Genomic DNA, 16,495 nt, shown 5'->3' on the forward strand with positions numbered 1-16,495 from the left:
TTCATGCTTTACTACATCTCCATTTAATACAAGTAATAAAAATTTATTTTGTTAATTTTTTTATGCAAAAAGAAAACGCTTCCACAATAATGAAAATATTACTTAAAGCGGCATGGTATATATATATTTTTTGGAATACAAGTGGGAAGGCAATGAACGCCCTAAAAGTAAAACGAACAAATTATTGTATGGCAGATGATCCCATCTTCACCCTTTCATCGTCGAGCAAGTAAGTGGGAACACTATGATAGATTTTCAGCATATACTTGTCCACATATACAACTCTGGCCATAAGAGCATCCACAATAGCGCCTAGCGCACCGCCTAGCCGAGCGCCGGCGCTAGGCGGTGCGCTTGGCGAACTATTGCAGCTGCCTAGCCGATTTCACGGAAAAAAACCGCCTAGCGCTCGGCGGATCCGCGGCGCTAGGCGGTGAGCTAGGCGATCCGCTAGGCGCTATTGCAGCGTCCGGATCGCCTAGCGCGAATTTTTAATTTTTTTTTGTTTCCGAAACACTATATATAATGAACGAAGCGCTAGAGGCCTATACGAACCGTGAGATTGATCAATGGATGCAGAGGGCCTTGCAGCCGGCGGTACCTCGACCTCGACCAGTGGTACACCGCCGAGCGGTGATTGATCGTGATCACGTAGCTGCATATCAGCGCCTATACGAAGACTAGGGCTGGCAAATCGTGCGGATTGGGTCGTTATCGGGTCAACCTGATAATGACCCAACCCAATAAGGCCTAACCTGAACCCGACCTGTTAAGGAAACTGTAAATCCGAACACGAACCCGACCTGCTACCTTCAAATCCGAACACGACCTGCACCCGACACGAACCCGTTATCGACACGATATAATATGGGTTGACACGACACGATAACAACCCGAACCTGATATTACACGATTAAAACATAATATTACACGATTAAACCTTAATTTTTAACCTAATTTACACAATTAAAATTCGTTTTATACTATTTAAACCTAATTTATAAGAAATTAAAACGTTAAAGTAATATATATATTTTTAAATAATAATAAAAATAATAATATTATTTCTTAATGGGTTACCCGTATCCGACCCGCATCCGACCCGAACCCAACCCGAAATTATCGGGTTCTTAATGGGTCAACCCAGTAAGGACACGGATCCATTAAGACTTGACCCCAACCCAATAATTTCGTGCGGATTCGTGTCGGATTATCGTGTCGTGTCGAAAATTGCCAGCCCTAACGAAGACTACTTCGCACAGGAGCCACGGTTCAACACCAACCTTTTCAGGCGCCGTTTTAGGATGCGCAGGTCCCTGTTTATGCGTATTGTTAACGGATTGGAGCAACGATATCTGTATTTCCGCTTTAGGCACGATGCGGCTGGCAGACCCGGCCACACTCCTATTCAAAAGTGCACTGCGGCAATCCGGCAGTTGGCCTACGGAGGCGCTGCAGACATGTGGGACGAGTACCTCCACATCGGTGAGACGACTGCCCTGGAGTGTATGAAGTATTTCTGTCAGGGCGTGATTGAAATATTCGGTGAGCAGTACCTTCGAAGCCCTACCACCGATGACTGCCGGGATTTGTTGCGGATGCACGGGGAACAGCATAGGTTCCCAGGGATGTTAGGCAGCATAGATTGTATGCATTGGGAGTGGAAGAACTGCCCCGCCGCCTGGAAGGGGATGTACACTACCGGCTACAAGGGAAAGAATCCCACGATGATCCTCGAGGCCGTAGCTGATTACCGGCTGTGGATTTGGCATGCGTATTTTGGGATAGCTGGTTCGAACAATGACCTCAACGTCCTCAACTCGTCGCCACTTTTCAACGAGCAGTGTCAGGGTGTCGGTCCGGCCATCAGTTTTGTCGCCAACGACAACCGACATGATATGGGCTACTACTTGGCGGATGGGATATACCCTAGGTGGCCCGTCTTTGTGAAGACGATCCGATGCCCAGGAGATGAGAAGAAGGCCTACTTTGCGGCACGGCAGGAGTCGGCGCGCAAGGACGTAGAACGAGCATTTGGTGTGCTCCAGGCTCGATGGGCGGCAGTTAAGGGGCCAACGCATTTGTGGCATGTCGACTGCATTGCTGATATAATGTACGCCTGTATAATCATGCACAACATGATTGTCGAAGATGAATGTGGACAACTGACTGATTGGGCCAACGACGATAATGAAGCTGGTCCAAGCCACGGCGTTGCCGCCCCTAACGTACGGAGTGGGGTACCCCACGATGAAGACGGCCGCCTCCAAGCACATGCCGACATGCGCCAAACGGAGGCTCATATTCGACTCCAAAAGGATTTAATTGAAGAGTTATGGGCGCGGAGGACTGCATGACGTTAGTTTTTTTTAATTATGTAATTTTATTAATATTAGTGAATTTTCTCGTTTTTGTGCGTAAATTTAATTCCGTATACTGTGTGATTGTTAATTATTTCATTTTATATAATTGTTATTAGTGATGTGGCTATTGATGTGGCTGAGCTATTTAGGCCATCCACAACGCCGTTCCTATACCGTTCCTAAACCGTTCCTTAAACCACTATTTGAGGGCCCCACTGTACTTTTTTACTCCATTCCTTAACTAAGGAACGGAACCTGCAACCCTCGTTCCTTAACCGTTCCTTAACCGTTCCTTAAATTACTATTCATTCAATTTCATTTTTTTTTAATTTCAACTCAATTCAATTAAAAAAACAAACACATTTTATTAAAAAACACACAACATTAAAACAAAGTTACAACTTAAACTTAAAAAAATAAAAAGCACACAATTAAAATCATAAAAAAATAAAAGTACACAATTTTAATAATTTCATCCGCCAAAGTTTGCCCAAATGTGCTCAATTAGATCATGTTGGAGTTGGGTGTGTTTGTGATTGAAATGAGTATGAAATAGGAGTATTTATAGAGTAAATAAATAAATAAATTAAAAAAAAACGGCTATAAAATTAACGGTCTCATTACCGTTAATAAAAAAAAAATTTATTTTTTTTTTATTAAATTCGATTTTTTTTTTAAAAAAATGAATTATTGCGTCATCGGGACGAAGCCCACTCGCGGGGCAGCGAGTGGGCTTCACGCGTCGAATGGGAGTCCGCCACGTCGCCTCGGCGCGTGGCGGAACGTTTCGTTCCGCGTTCCGGAGGAACGAAACGCGGCACGTCATGGGAACGGTGGCGGCACGGAATGGCGACGGAACGCACGCTGCAACGCGTGCCGCCGCGAAACCGTTCCTCCGGAACGGCATAGGAACGGCGACGGCACCGCGTTGCGGATGGCTATGGCTGGGCTATTTATGATGTGGCAGGAGGATTTTTAGTGCTGATGATGTGGCAGTGGCTAGACTATGTCTGAGCTATTGCTAGGCTATTCCTATTGTGGATGGCCTAATAATTGAGAAAAATGAATAACATAATAATTGTGATAAATATATAAAGACTAAGTAGGGGTAAATGCGGAAATGCAGAAATAGTGGGCTGAGAAGTAGCCTAGGTTTTAGATCACACATCCGGGCTATAGTAGTCTACTCGTCTTTATCCATTTCTTCTTCCGCCATTTCCACTTCATTTCCATTTTTCTTTTCTGCCAGTTGTTACATTTATCCATCTTCCCGCATTTATTATTTTCTCTCTCTAATACTATATTATATCCTTATCTTTATCTTTCTTTCTCTCTCTATCTCTAAACTCTCTCTCTCAAAACTATATCCATCTGGTTGCCGAATACTAATTTCTCAATTTCTTCTTTCTATCAAATTTGTTCGGTGATTCTTCAATCGTCTTCTCCTCTATTCAACCACGGACAAATTCCGGAAGGTTCATCGGCGCTGGCGTCGACGGCTTATTGTTGTGATCGAAGGTGTGCGATTTTGCGTCTTCTCCCTTTTCTTATTCTTTTGACTCTTAGATTTCTCTTCTGTGTATTAGTTACAAATTGTGGAATATGTCCAGACTTCTTCTCATTTACAGTACTTCTGATTTTCCTATTTTGATGTTACTACATGAATTATTCGAGTTTGGTGTGCTTTTTGCTATTTGATCTGCGTTTCTTAATCTTGTAGCGTTCAACTAACTTTTACTACAACTTTATTTTCCTGCCTACAGGAGTTGAATTCCGAGTATCGTGACAACGCTCTTTGTGAAGAAATCTCCTCTTTTTAGGCTAAGGTGAATAAATTTGTTTTTTATTTCTTTTTCTCTTTTTTCTTGGGTGTCTCTTTGGATTTTTTTAGAAAATCAATGCTTTGAGTACCTTGTCTAAATATAAGCCAGTGGTTTCTAGAACATGTTTATCGCACGAGAGCCATTCTATCAAATTTTTCTTGATTAACTATGAATTTAGCAGTCATTCATTTTATACAAGCATATTTTGCGGTGGATGTGTTTCTTATCTTTCTCTAAATGCTCTTCTTTGGAAACTTGGGTGGATATATCCGTACAAGTTACAGCATCCTTTGAATATATCATGTTTCAAAAGTTTAAATATTTGCCCCAATTATGTACTCCATTAGTATAGGTATAACTGCACAGTGATGGCTCTTGCGATTTGTGACTGCCGTTCAGCTCGAGTTTTGATCCGCAACTAAAAATCTATGTATGTGGCTTCTGCTGTTCAGTCATCCGAAGACTGCTAGTGCATCATGTATTATCTATAAAATTCTGTTAGATATCAGTTGTGTTGTGCATGATCTTTAAATGTATCTCTTTCTTGTTTATTATTCCCTCCGTTGCAACTAAGATGTCCCACTTTTTTGTATGAGATTTTAGGAGGTTTTATTTAATGTGTTATGTGGTGAGAGTAAACTTGGTTGAATGTATTAATGAAGAGAGAAAAAGGTAAATGAAGGAATAATGCATAGAGAAAAAATATAGTTGGATGTATTAATGATGTTTACTTGTCCAAATATGGAAGTGTGACATCTTTGTTGGGACTTGGGACAGGCTAAAAAGTAAAAAAGTGAGACATTTTCATTGAGACGGATGGAGCACATATGTATAAACAGTTTTGTGTCTACTCAGTCAACCACATTTTTCTGTTAGACATCAGCATGTTGATTTTGATAGCAATATTTTTATCGCCTAGGCATGCTTTGATCAGCCAATGCTATTTAATTTGGACATTAACTAATGCAACAACATTTCAATGTTTTTTCTATACATTTGTAATTTTGTACTTTCCTCTAAAGTTTGGTTTGTTATTATCTTCTTTGTCTTTCTTATGCAGTAGACCTACTTCACTAGTTTTTTGTTCTAGATTGTCATTTTTAGTTGATCAACTAGATTGATGTGATACTTGCAGACTAGAGTATCTATTTAATTAGTGGAGAAATGGAGCATTTTTGAATCCCCCTTTTCTCTTTTTATTCCCACTACTTTATTTATCGTTCAACTTTTGTCTTACAAAGTTTAGTACTGAAGAACTTATGTTAACCAAAGTGTAGAAGTGTACTTATATTTAGTACTCTCTAAAATGCTCTGTTATGTGATGTAGACTTGTTGATAGAAAAGTTATGGCAGCCTTTTCATTGACTTCTATAATTGCAGTTTCTAAGGAGCAAGTTTGTGGGGACTCTTCTCTGGAAGTTCCATGGCCTCAAGATCATGTGGAAATTTCTTTGACTTGGCTTCTGGAGAATTGGCGGACGTTCCTCCAACTCCCAGAAGCCTTCCAAGAGTGATGACTATTCCTGGAATTATAGGTGATGGAAATGGGAACAGTGATGTAGAATCAGATAGCGCATCAGCTGTTTCCCGTGAGAGGAAAATTATCGTGACAAATATGTTGCCATTGATAGCTCAAAAGGATAATGAGACTGGTAAATGGCGATTTAGTTGGGATGAAGATTCACTATATTTACAAATAAAGGATGGGTTTTCGCCTGAGACTGAAGTTATATATGTTGGATCTCTAAAGATCGAAATTGAGGCCAATGAACAGGAGGAAATTGCACAGAGTCTTCTAGATGAATTCAATTGTGTACCCACTTTTCTTCCTCCTGATATCCAGAAAAAATTCTATTACGGTTTTTGTAAGCAACAGCTCTGGCCTCTTTTTCATTACATGCTGCCTATGTGCCCAGATCATGGAGATCGATTTGATAGACAACTGTGGCAGGCCTATGTGTCTGCAAATAAGAAATTTGCTGATAAGGTCATGGAAATAGCCAATCCAGAGGATGATTTCATTTGGATTCATGATTACCATCTCATGGTGCTGCCTACTTTTTTAAGGAAGCGCTATAACCGTGTCAAGCTTGGCTTTTTTCTTCACAGTCCATTTCCTTCATCAGAGATTTACAGAACATTGCCTGTTAGAGATGAAATTCTGAAAGGACTACTAAATGCCGATTTAATTGGTTTCCACACATTTGACTATGCTCGTCATTTCTTGTCTTGTTGTGGTAGAATGCTAGGCCTTGACTATGAATCCAAGAGGGGGCACATTGGACTGGATTACTTTGGTCGAACAGTCTACATCAAAATCCTCCCCGTAGGTATTCACATGGGGAGACTGGAATCTGTGTTGAATCTGCGTTCTACATGCAATAAAGTCAAAGAATTGCAAGAACAGTTCAATGGAAAGAAAGTGATTCTTGGAGTTGATGACATGGATATATTCAAAGGAATCAGTCTAAAGTTACTAGCTTTTGAACAGCTCTTGCTGCAGCATCGAGAGTTGCAAGGTAAACTTGTGTTGGTTCAGATAGTTAATCCTGCAAGGAGCTCTGGAAAAGATGTTCAGGAAGTAAAAAAGGAAACATACAATGCTGCTAAAAGAATTAATGAGCTATATGGTTGTTCAAACTATGTACCTGTTATTTTAATTGATCGTCATGCTCCTCGGTATGAGAAGACCGCCTACTATGCTGTTGCCGAATGTTGCATAGTTAATGCAGTGAGGGATGGGATGAACTTGGTCCCATATAAATATATTGTTTGCCGGCAGGGATCTTCTATAATGGATGAAGTTACTGGTACAAAACCAGAATCTCCCCGGACAAGCACACTTGTCGTGTCGGAGTTCATTGGTTGTTCGCCCTCTTTAAGTGGAGCTATTAGGGTTAATCCATGGGATATTGATGCTGTTGCCGAGGCCATGAACATGGCGATCACCATGGCTGATGCAGAAAAGCAATTGCGGCACGAGAAACACTATCGATATGTTAGCTCTCATGATATCGCTTATTGGGCTCGCAGCTTCATGCAGGACTTGGAGAGAGCTTGCAAGGATCACTACGACAAGCGCTGTTGGGGCATCGGCTTGGGCTTGGGTTTCAGGGTTGTGTCACTTTCTCCAAGTTTTAGGAAGTTGTCAGTCGATCACATTGTTTCATCCTATAAAAGGACTCACAGAAGGGCAATATTTCTGGACTATGATGGTACTGTTGTATCTCAATCCTCCATGGTTAAATTCCCCAGTCCTGAAGTGGTGAATATGCTCAATGCTTTGAGCAATGATTCTAATAACACGGTGTTCATAGTTAGTGGTAGAGGAAGGGATCCACTAAGTGAGTGGCTTGCTCCGTGTGAAAATTTGGGATTGGCTGCTGAACATGGGTACTTTCTAAGGTATTGAACATAATCTTGTTCTTGTACTTCTGTTTTATCGAATGTTGGTGTGCCCTTTGATGCTACTCAACATCATTATTTCCTTTGTTTGTCAGGTGGAACAAAACCTCGGAGTGGGAGTCATTAGCTGCGGATCTTGATTGGAAAGGAATTGTCGAACCCATTATGAAACATTACATGGAGGCAACTGATGGATCTTCAATGGAAGTTAAAGAGAGCGCATTGGTCTGGCATCACAGTGATGCTGACCCTGACTTCGGTTCCTGCCAGGCCATGGAACTCCTAGATCATTTGGAAAATGTTCTTGCAAATGAACCTGCTGTTGTCCAAAGGGGTCTGCATATAGTTGAAGTTAAGCCGCAAGTATGTCTTTCTGTCACACACAAATACTTCAACTCTCTGACTTTATGGGTATAAGTTTTCATATTGATGTATCTCTCATCTGTAGGGAGTGACCAAAGGTTTGGTTGCTGAGAAGGTGCTCTCAATGTTGGCTGCTGATGGCGAGGCACCAGATTTTGTCATGTGTATCGGGGATGATAGATCGGATGAAGATATGTTCGAGAGCATATCAAACACCGTCTCTAATTCATCCGCCACTGCAGTTCCGGCGATATTCGCTTGCACTGTTGGGCAAAAGCCGAGCAAGGCTAAGTACTATCTTGATGACACTGCAGATGTTGTGAGGATGCTTCGAGGTCTTGCCAGAGCTTCTAACCCGAATCCTCGGCGTAGTGCCCAATTCAAGGTCGCATTCGATAGAGTTTTCTGACCGAAGTCGAAGGTAGGTTTTGTACTATATTTTTGCTTTTGGACTTCTGAGTTGTGACAAGGTTAAAAAAAAGAAAAAAAAGAAAAATTGACACGGGTTCTAACTTTGAATAGGGTGTGGTGTGGAAACGTTGAGGTAAAATCTTCTCTTGGGATGTTGTGAAATACTTTATAGTGTAGAAGAGCATATTGTAGTTATGCAGATGTTGATAATGGTTGCTCTTCATTGCTTAGATGCCACCATTATTTTGTATATAGTTGAAATTTCCCCTTCAAATGTAATCCTAATTTCATCACGATTTCAGCTTATATCTTTTTCTGCATCCTTTTTTTTGTTTGAAGTCTTTGCATCTGGAATTTTCAATTATGTAGTTGTTATCATATTGTTAGTTAGGTGATTAACCATATTGAAGGATTACAATTTTTAAAATCATAGCTCATTTCCTTTTGTTTATGTTTTAGCCTAGCCGCTATAAAAGGAAAATTTGGAAAAGTGTGATGAATTGTCTACATCGTTATCGTGTTTATCAAGATGGATGAATAATAGTGGGTACCAGTACTATATTTAATTTATAAATCTTATCATGTTAGTTTTCGTGACAATAAGATAAGAAGCACATAAAGCTGGCTTGCATGTGATTACACCTAGCTATATAGTGGATATTTTGGTCATGGTACTTTGATAAATAACACCAAAATATACAAAATAGAACTATCCATACTAAATCTTTTTCTACAAAAAATGATTGACTTGTTGACATACACAAGATCAGAAATAAAAAGGACACATTAATTAAACATCGTTCTCAAACAACACATCCAAAGCTTAAACTTCATTACAGTGACATCTTAAATTATAAAGTATCATTATATTATATTCTATTTTGCGAAAAATATTTACATTAGTAGACGTCTAGACTATAAATCTTTTGATGCACAATTAATAAAGTATATGGGAGAAAAAAAAGTGATTCAAGTATGGGATAAAAAGAGAGAAAATTGGCTGAAGTGATGAGTTGTATATGTATAAGTTGTAAATATGCATATGTATATGGATAATATATTGTGATATATTTTTTTATAAATAGATATGAATTAATTTTGGTAGATGAATTAAAATGGAAGTATATAGCTATTTTTCGTGGAAGCAAACAATACTTCCTTATAATGTCATACTATGATTTGCACTTTTGTTAGATCATTATAATAATTTTCAAGATTGACGTCCAATGTTTCGTGATCACTTTTAATTGTTGGTCGTACATAGATAATTAGATTTGCATTTCCCTTAAATTTGTACTCCTATAAATTATAATAGCAGTAAATCTTTTTTCAGGTAGCCATATTAGGTTTTGCAAACCATATTTTTCATAAATGCAAAAGGCTAAAATGCCCACTAGCCTGTTGATGTGTGTGTGAGAGAATAAAGTTAATGGGCCAATCTATTGTGGACCTACTTGCCTTTTGGCAAACTTGTCTGGGGCCCTGAAATAAGTCCATTTCCAACAATTGATGGTGAATATTGAATATCATTATTTAAAAATATAATAATTGATTAAAAGTAAATTCCTCTAATAGGCCATGGGATTTAGTGTCCCACAACATAATTGTTAACATTTCTTTTGTTGCTTAAAATGAAAGCGATTAATGAATTTTGACAATGTATATTACACACATTTATTGCACATTCTTATTTTGAACAAGTCAATCATTTTTACGATTGACATATAGCCAAAATTGGTCCTGAACATATAGCCATTTTACGATTTTGGTCCTAAACATTATCTTTTGGATTTTTTGGTCCTGCACATATGGACATTTGATCATTTTGGTCCTCTGTCAATATTTCCGTTAAAAACTAACGGTCAACATTATCTTTTGGATTTTTTGGTCCTGCACATATGGACATTTGATCATTTTGGTCCTGCACATATGGAATTTTGATCATTTTGGTCCTCCGTCAACATTTTCGTTAAAAACTAACGGTCAACGGCCGATTTTTGACTAAAACAATGGGTTGGGTCGGGTCGTGTTTGGGTCGGGTTTGGGTTATACGTTAAGAAAAAAAATAATATTTTCTTAAAATCTAAGCATAATATTTTCGTTAAAATCTAAGCATAATATTCTTAAAAAATTAATTAATATTTTTTAATTAATAAAATTAAAGTATAGTATTTTTTAATTAATTTTTTCATGAATTTGAAGAAAATATTATGCTTAGATTTTATTACAAATAATTTTTTAATTATTTAATTTTATTATATAGATTTAATATTAATATACTTTAATTTTATTATTTTGATTAAAAAATGATTATTTTAATTTGGTAATTTTTTATTTTATTGTGTAATATCATGTTTAAATCGTATAATAACATCATGTTTTAGTCGTTATAATATTTTAATCAACAAAAATAACTAAAAATTAAAGTTTTATAATTTTTTAATTAATAAAAAATAATTATTTTTTTTCTTAACGTGTAACCCAAACCCGACCCAAACACGACCCGACCCAACCCATTGTTTTAGTCAAAAATCGGCCGTTGACCGTTAGTTTTTAACGAAAATGTTAACGGAGGATCAAAATGATCAAAATTCCATATGTGCAGGACCAAAATGATCAAATATCCATATGTGCAGGACCAAAAAATCCAAAAGATAATGTTGACCGTTAGTTTTTAACGAAAATGTTGACGGGGGACCAAAATGATCAAATTTCCATATGTGCAGGACCAAAATGATCAAATGTCCATATGTGCAGGACCAAAAAATCCAAAAGATAATGTTTAGGACCAAAATCGTAAAATGGCTATATGTTCAGGACCAATTTTGGCCTTTACTCTTTGAATTGTCAAAATCTTAGATAACATTTGAAGTAGCATTTTTTAGTTTTCAAACGTTATATTATAGGATGATGGACTTGATTCACTTTCCTACTATTTCATTACTGCCTGGAAAGAATGTTTTCAAAAGTTTATATCTAGAGCACTCCAATCCAATGTGATTTGAAAACAGAATTTATGTTAAATTGTAGTATTGGAAAAAAGGTAGATGAGAATCTATTTGACTAACAAATACTAGTAATTGGTGTTAAATTATGTTTTTTTATTAATTGATTGAAAATTAAACAAAATTACTAGTAAGCAACACACACAACTTTTGTCTCTTTTCATCCCATTCTCTCTCCTCTTCACGCACTCGCCCCTCACAAAGTCCATAACTTTTTTTTCCTCCACCTTCCCTTTTTGCTTCAAGAATCTCAAAATCCACAAAGAAACCTTTCACCCCACACCCTTTTCTCTGCTAGGGTTTGATTTCCGGCAAATGCCGAGCTTCTCACTCCGTTTCTGAACCGGTTGCATCATATTTTGCTAAAAATGGTGTTGAAAATGGGAAAAAATGTTGTTGTGCTGCTTTTCACTCTTACTCTCCTCTTTGGCGGCGTGTGCTGCGTTTCTGCTCCTTCCTCACCCGCCAGTAAGTGCACGCATTGTGCGTGCGAATTTCTAGAATTTTCTCTCTCCATTGATCTGTGCTGAAATTCTTTCATTTTTTGGGTACAGGGATTGTTAATGGGGCTTTCTCGAACGCATTCTCGATGCTGATGAAATGGACTCTGTCGCTCAAGGCAACTACTAAAACTGGTAAGGATTGGATTCTGATTCCATTCCTTTTCCCTTCCTCCAACACTATTTTGAAAAACTCTACTGATTTGCAGCCATTTCGGGGCGTCCGATGATGAAGTTCGAGGGCGGATACAATGTGGAAACCGTGTTTGACGGAAGCAAGCTCGGAATTGAGCCCTACTCCGTCGAGGTCTTGCCAGATGGCGACCTTCTCATTTTGGATTCCGCTAACAGTAATCTCTACAAGATTGGCTCATCCTTGTCATTGTGTGAGTTCCGTTTATTTGCTTCCATTTTTGTGAATAATGTGTGTTGATTCGGGAAGAGAACAAACAAACTGAGAGTGTTTTTTTGGTTTGTGATTGATCAATTGCATAAACATCAACTGTATGATTTCCTTGATTGCTATTGGAGCTCCTCTTGTTAGCAGTTTTGATTTTAGGGATCTGCTTTTCCTTGTTGGTATGAGGACTAACTTATGCAATTTTGGTGAAATCAGATAGTAGGCCGAGGCTGGTTTCAGGGTCGGGAGACGGATACTACGGACATGTGGATGGGAAACTTAGGGAAGCAAGAATGAATCATCCGAAGGGGCTTACCGTTGATGACAGAGGCAATATCTACATTGCTGACACAGATAACATGGCGATCCGGAAGATAAGTGATACAGGTGATTTGATATACTTCAGCACTCACTGCATCTAACTGCTGGCTTCACATATATGAAATCAACTACAAGCGATTCAGATGCGTTATTAAGTCCTTTCATATGTACTTGAATCACTAATAGAACATGACTCATTCTTGATTTTGCTGTGGTCAATTTTTTTTTCAGGGGTCACAACAATTGCTGGGGGCAAACGGGTTCGTGGAGGTGGACATGTGGATGGACCAAGTGAGGATGCAAAGTTTTCAAATGATTTTGATGTGGTGTATCTTGGAAGCAGCTGCTCCCTCCTTGTTATCGATCGTGGAAACAAGGCAATTAGGGAGATTCAACTCAATTTTGATGATTGTGCTTATCAGTATGGGAGTGGCTTCCCCCTAGGTAAAATTAGCGTATGATTATCTTAGTTACGTTAAGTTCACAAATAGTAATATACTAACTCTTATAACTTCTTTTTCTTTTTTTTTGCAGGAATTGCTGTGCTTGTAGCAGCTGGCTTCTTTGGTTACATGCTGGCTTTGCTTCAACGCAGAGTTGGTTTGATTGTGTCTTCTGAAAATGTGAGTCGTCATCCACTTATTGCATCTCACTTCATCTCCGGAAAGTAGTTCTCCATATAATTGTTCTTGTGGTGAGGATTGTTGGCAATGTGTAGAAAGAAGAAAAATGTGTTATGGATCTTTGTTCTGAATCTGCTGCTTCTTATCTATATTTGATAACAGTATGCTGTTGTTTGCTCTTGAAGGATCAAGATGCCGTGAATGAGAGTTTTCCCCAAAGTAAGTTTCAGAAGCCATTAAAAACTATGATGAGGCCACCACTGATTCCATCTGAAGATGAGCAGGAAAAGCAAGAAGAAAGCTTTCTGGGATCTTTGGCGAGGCTGGTGGCACAGACGGGGGAATCTGCTGCCGATATTCTAGGAGCAGTGTTTCCCATGTTCAAGAAGAAAAAACCGAACACTCAATATCAGACCCAATATCCGTATCAGCAGCAGTTCAAGTACTCAAATGCTTGGCCAGTGCAGGAGAGCTACGTTATACCACATGAAGACGAGCCTCCCTCCATTGAAACCAGAGCTCCTACTCCTAAGAAGACGTATGCCTTCATGACTAAAGACTCGGAGAAAATGCAGCAGCTTAGGCAAAGCCGTGCCTTCTATTCTGGATGGGATGGCGATCTTCAGAAGCAGCAGCAAACCAAGAAACAACAGCATCTTCATCAGTATCACGCATCACCTGCTCAGACCTACTACGAGCAAAGCCCTGAGACAACTAATGAGATACTTTTTGGAGCAGTACAAGAGCAAGACAAAAGGAGAGAAACTGTGGTGATCAAGCCCCTAAACCATGGTGTTTCTTACTATGATCGTCAAAACATTCAGTCTCGACCTGGCTACAATCATGACCATTGATCAGTTATGCATACAAAGCTACTGTTCTTTGATTTGATCAAGACTACTTACTTGCCAAAGGGTTTCGGTTGTGGAATCTGGAATATAGCTAGATGCAAGATTACAGTATTAGTATACCTTCTTTGAGAGTGGAATCTGTTTATTCAAGTAGGGTAGTGCAAAGTTTACAATGGCTATTTCTGTTGTAGCTCTTTGAAAACAGACTTCACCGGTCCTGTGAAAATGGGTGGAAGTTAATTAAATTTTCCTCAGTAACTAAATACTAGTCCTTTATTTTATTTATTGAATTATGCAGCCAAAGAGACTTCTCAGTTGATCAGGTTAATTTAAGCTCTGTTTTTTAGAGTGAAGTAGTTGGGGTTGTCACTTGTCAGCGGATCCAATGTTCCTAAATAATTTATATCGACTCACATTAATATAATACGAGTAGTGAGCAACAATGAACTAGGCAGATACAGACATTCATCTTAATAAAATTATTTGTGCAAGAATGTCTTTGAGTTAAAAAATATCTCATGCTGTTGGACGTTGCATTAGTTTAATTTAGATCAGTGGACTGTCACTACAATTTGAGGGTCCGAGTCCGAGCACGTTCTCACGTGACCAAGTAAGGGTAAATTATTGGGATCTGTTAGCCAGGTCACAATTTAGATTTATCTCAGTTTTATCCATATTCTTGGAATGTTAGAGCATCTCCAGTGGGCGGATGTCCCACTCGGACATCCACTAGGACTTCCCAAAAACACCTCCTGCCACATTACTAGAACTTCCCATCCCACTGCCACGTCACTAGGACATCCCCTTCACAATCCGCCCTTCCCACTAGGACTTCCCGCAATAAAAAAAATAACAAATTCACAAATATACGTAACGGAATTATAATTTTGACACGGAATACGGGAAAATTGCAAATGCTTCATTAAAAAAAATTACATAAAAAAAGAAAAAAAATACATAATAAAAAAGAAAAAAGTACATAATAAAATTTTTGACTCGGCTCACTCCTCGTCGTCCGTGCCGCCCTCGCCGTCGCCCGTGCCGCCCCCGTCGCTAATCTCGGCGCCATCATCTCTAATGGGTGGCATGCCCAAATCGCGTCGACATCCATCGATGACATCCTTCAACATCCTTTTGTACACAGGATCTGTCGTGCTATGCCACCTATGCATGGTCCAGACCAAGCTAGTCGTTATCTGCGCGCGGGCGAGACGGTCATACTCTTATGGGGGAGCAGGGGCCTCCGATTGGACCTCGAACGACCCGCTGCTGCTTCCCCTAGCCTTCCGCTGCGCAGCCTTTTGCCCAATCGGGCGACGACGCCGGCGGGAGTCTGATTGAGGTAGCGGGGACACTTCCTCGGCTTCTGGGAGCTCGTGCGAACCAGCACTGCTGCTGTATTCACCGGAAGCGTTGATCTTCGTCCGTTTCTACCAGCCCGATTCGACACCCCCGCAAAACTTTTGGGAATCCTTCACCACGAGATAGGACTCCCACTTGTCGAAATCTTTGAACTTCAAAGATCTGTCGGGGTACTGCGCCAGGGCACGGTTCTTCACATCCTCCTCGGACATACCGCTGGTTGCCTGGCGGAGATTGTTTTGGTAGAGGCCGACAAATCGACTAAGCTTAGGCCTCAACCGCTCCCACTGTTTCCGGCATTGTTCGGGAACACGACTCTTCGCCCCAGCCGGTTTGTGTGTGAGGTAGGCTTCAGCGACGCGATGCCACAGTCTGTCAATATGCTGGTTAGCACCCACATAGAAATCCTCGACTATTGAAACCCAAGCCTTCGAAAGCGCGACGTTTTCCCACACGCTCCAGACCGTCCGCTTTCCCGTCTCCTCATCATCCTCCTCCTCAGCCACCGTTCGCGAGGAAGAGCCCGTGGCTTTCCCCTTGCCCTTGCCCCTGCCACGACCCTTGCCCCTGCCCCTTGCCGCTATCCCCACATCATCGGAAGTCTCCCTGATTGGAGATAGCCCCAACTCCTCAAAAGAGAAAGTTTCCACGCCGGTGAACTGAGTCTCCGGAACAAAACTGGAGGGGGTATCAGTAGACAGCATATCGATAACCGGGCGATAGACATCGTCCGCTAGTGGTTCAGGGCCCCTGCCACCCCCTCCACCAGGCATGGTCTGCATCATCCCACCCATCCCCATCATATTTGGGGTCATGCCCCCCATCACCGCTGCCCTGGGCATCATACCACCCATCCCACCCATCCAATTGTACATACCGAAGTAAGGGGACATCATACCACCCATCCCACCCATCCTACCCATTCCACCCATCCCCGACATTGTCGGAACCATTGTCGCATTTCCGCTAGAGTTTCCCTCCAGTTCGGCGGGAAACGTCGGAGTCAGCGACTCGCTCGTGCCGGGGGAGGTTCTGTCGTTCTCCATTAAGTAGAAATGAAATTTGTAG

The 16,495-nt window shown here is 40.3% G+C and overlaps 2 protein-coding genes across 3 annotated transcripts; both read left to right on the forward strand.

The window, feature by feature from the left end:
- The first annotated feature begins 3,623 nt into the window (after positions 1-3,623).
- On the forward strand, positions 3,624-8,671 carry LOC121794746 (probable alpha,alpha-trehalose-phosphate synthase [UDP-forming] 8). 2 transcript variants are annotated; one of them, XM_042193074.1, is made up of 6 exons: positions 3,624-3,881; positions 4,127-4,189; positions 5,567-7,591; positions 7,687-7,954; positions 8,040-8,375; positions 8,477-8,671. In XM_042193074.1, exons 3-5 carry the CDS (start codon positions 5,610-5,612, stop codon positions 8,361-8,363), a joined length of 2,574 nt encoding a protein of 857 aa, XP_042049008.1. In that variant the 5' UTR covers positions 3,624-3,881; positions 4,127-4,189; positions 5,567-5,609; the 3' UTR covers positions 8,364-8,375; positions 8,477-8,671. The 2 variants fall into 2 exon arrangements, with proteins under 2 accessions (XP_042049008.1, XP_042049007.1); XM_042193073.1 differs by having other exon boundaries at positions 3,625-3,881; positions 8,040-8,671.
- A 2,847-nt stretch (positions 8,672-11,518) lies between these two features.
- Positions 11,519-14,350, forward strand: LOC121797151. The gene is made up of 7 exons (XM_042195886.1): positions 11,519-11,838; positions 11,925-12,005; positions 12,080-12,256; positions 12,487-12,657; positions 12,823-13,035; positions 13,126-13,214; positions 13,400-14,350. The coding sequence occupies exons 1-7, from the start codon at positions 11,739-11,741 to the stop codon at positions 14,066-14,068; spliced, it is 1,500 nt and encodes a 499-aa protein (XP_042051820.1). The 5' UTR covers positions 11,519-11,738; the 3' UTR covers positions 14,069-14,350.
- The last annotated feature ends 2,145 nt before the right edge of the window (positions 14,351-16,495 follow it).

This window comes from Salvia splendens, chromosome 3 (assembly GCF_004379255.2).
Source record: "Salvia splendens isolate huo1 chromosome 3, SspV2, whole genome shotgun sequence".
In the NCBI taxonomy this organism is placed as follows: domain Eukaryota; kingdom Viridiplantae; phylum Streptophyta; class Magnoliopsida; order Lamiales; family Lamiaceae; genus Salvia; species Salvia splendens.

Excerpts from the sequence above, each read along its gene's own strand:
- LOC121794746 (XM_042193074.1), top strand. The coding sequence starts at position 5,610 with ATGGCCTCAAGATCATGTGGAAATTTCTTTGACTTGGCTTCTGGAGAA. Across the intron at positions 7,592-7,686 it reads GAACATGGGTACTTTCTAAG|GTGGAACAAAACCTCGGAGT; the intron begins GTATTGAACATA and ends TTTGTTTGTCAG. Across the intron at positions 7,955-8,039 it reads TAGTTGAAGTTAAGCCGCAA|GGAGTGACCAAAGGTTTGGT; the intron begins GTATGTCTTTCT and ends TCTCATCTGTAG.
- LOC121797151 (XM_042195886.1), top strand. The coding sequence starts at position 11,739 with ATGGTGTTGAAAATGGGAAAAAATGTTGTTGTGCTGCTTTTCACTCTT. Across the intron at positions 11,839-11,924 it reads TGCTCCTTCCTCACCCGCCA|GGATTGTTAATGGGGCTTTC; the intron begins GTAAGTGCACGC and ends TTTTGGGTACAG. Across the intron at positions 12,658-12,822 it reads CCGGAAGATAAGTGATACAG|GGGTCACAACAATTGCTGGG; the intron begins GTGATTTGATAT and ends TTTTTTTTTCAG.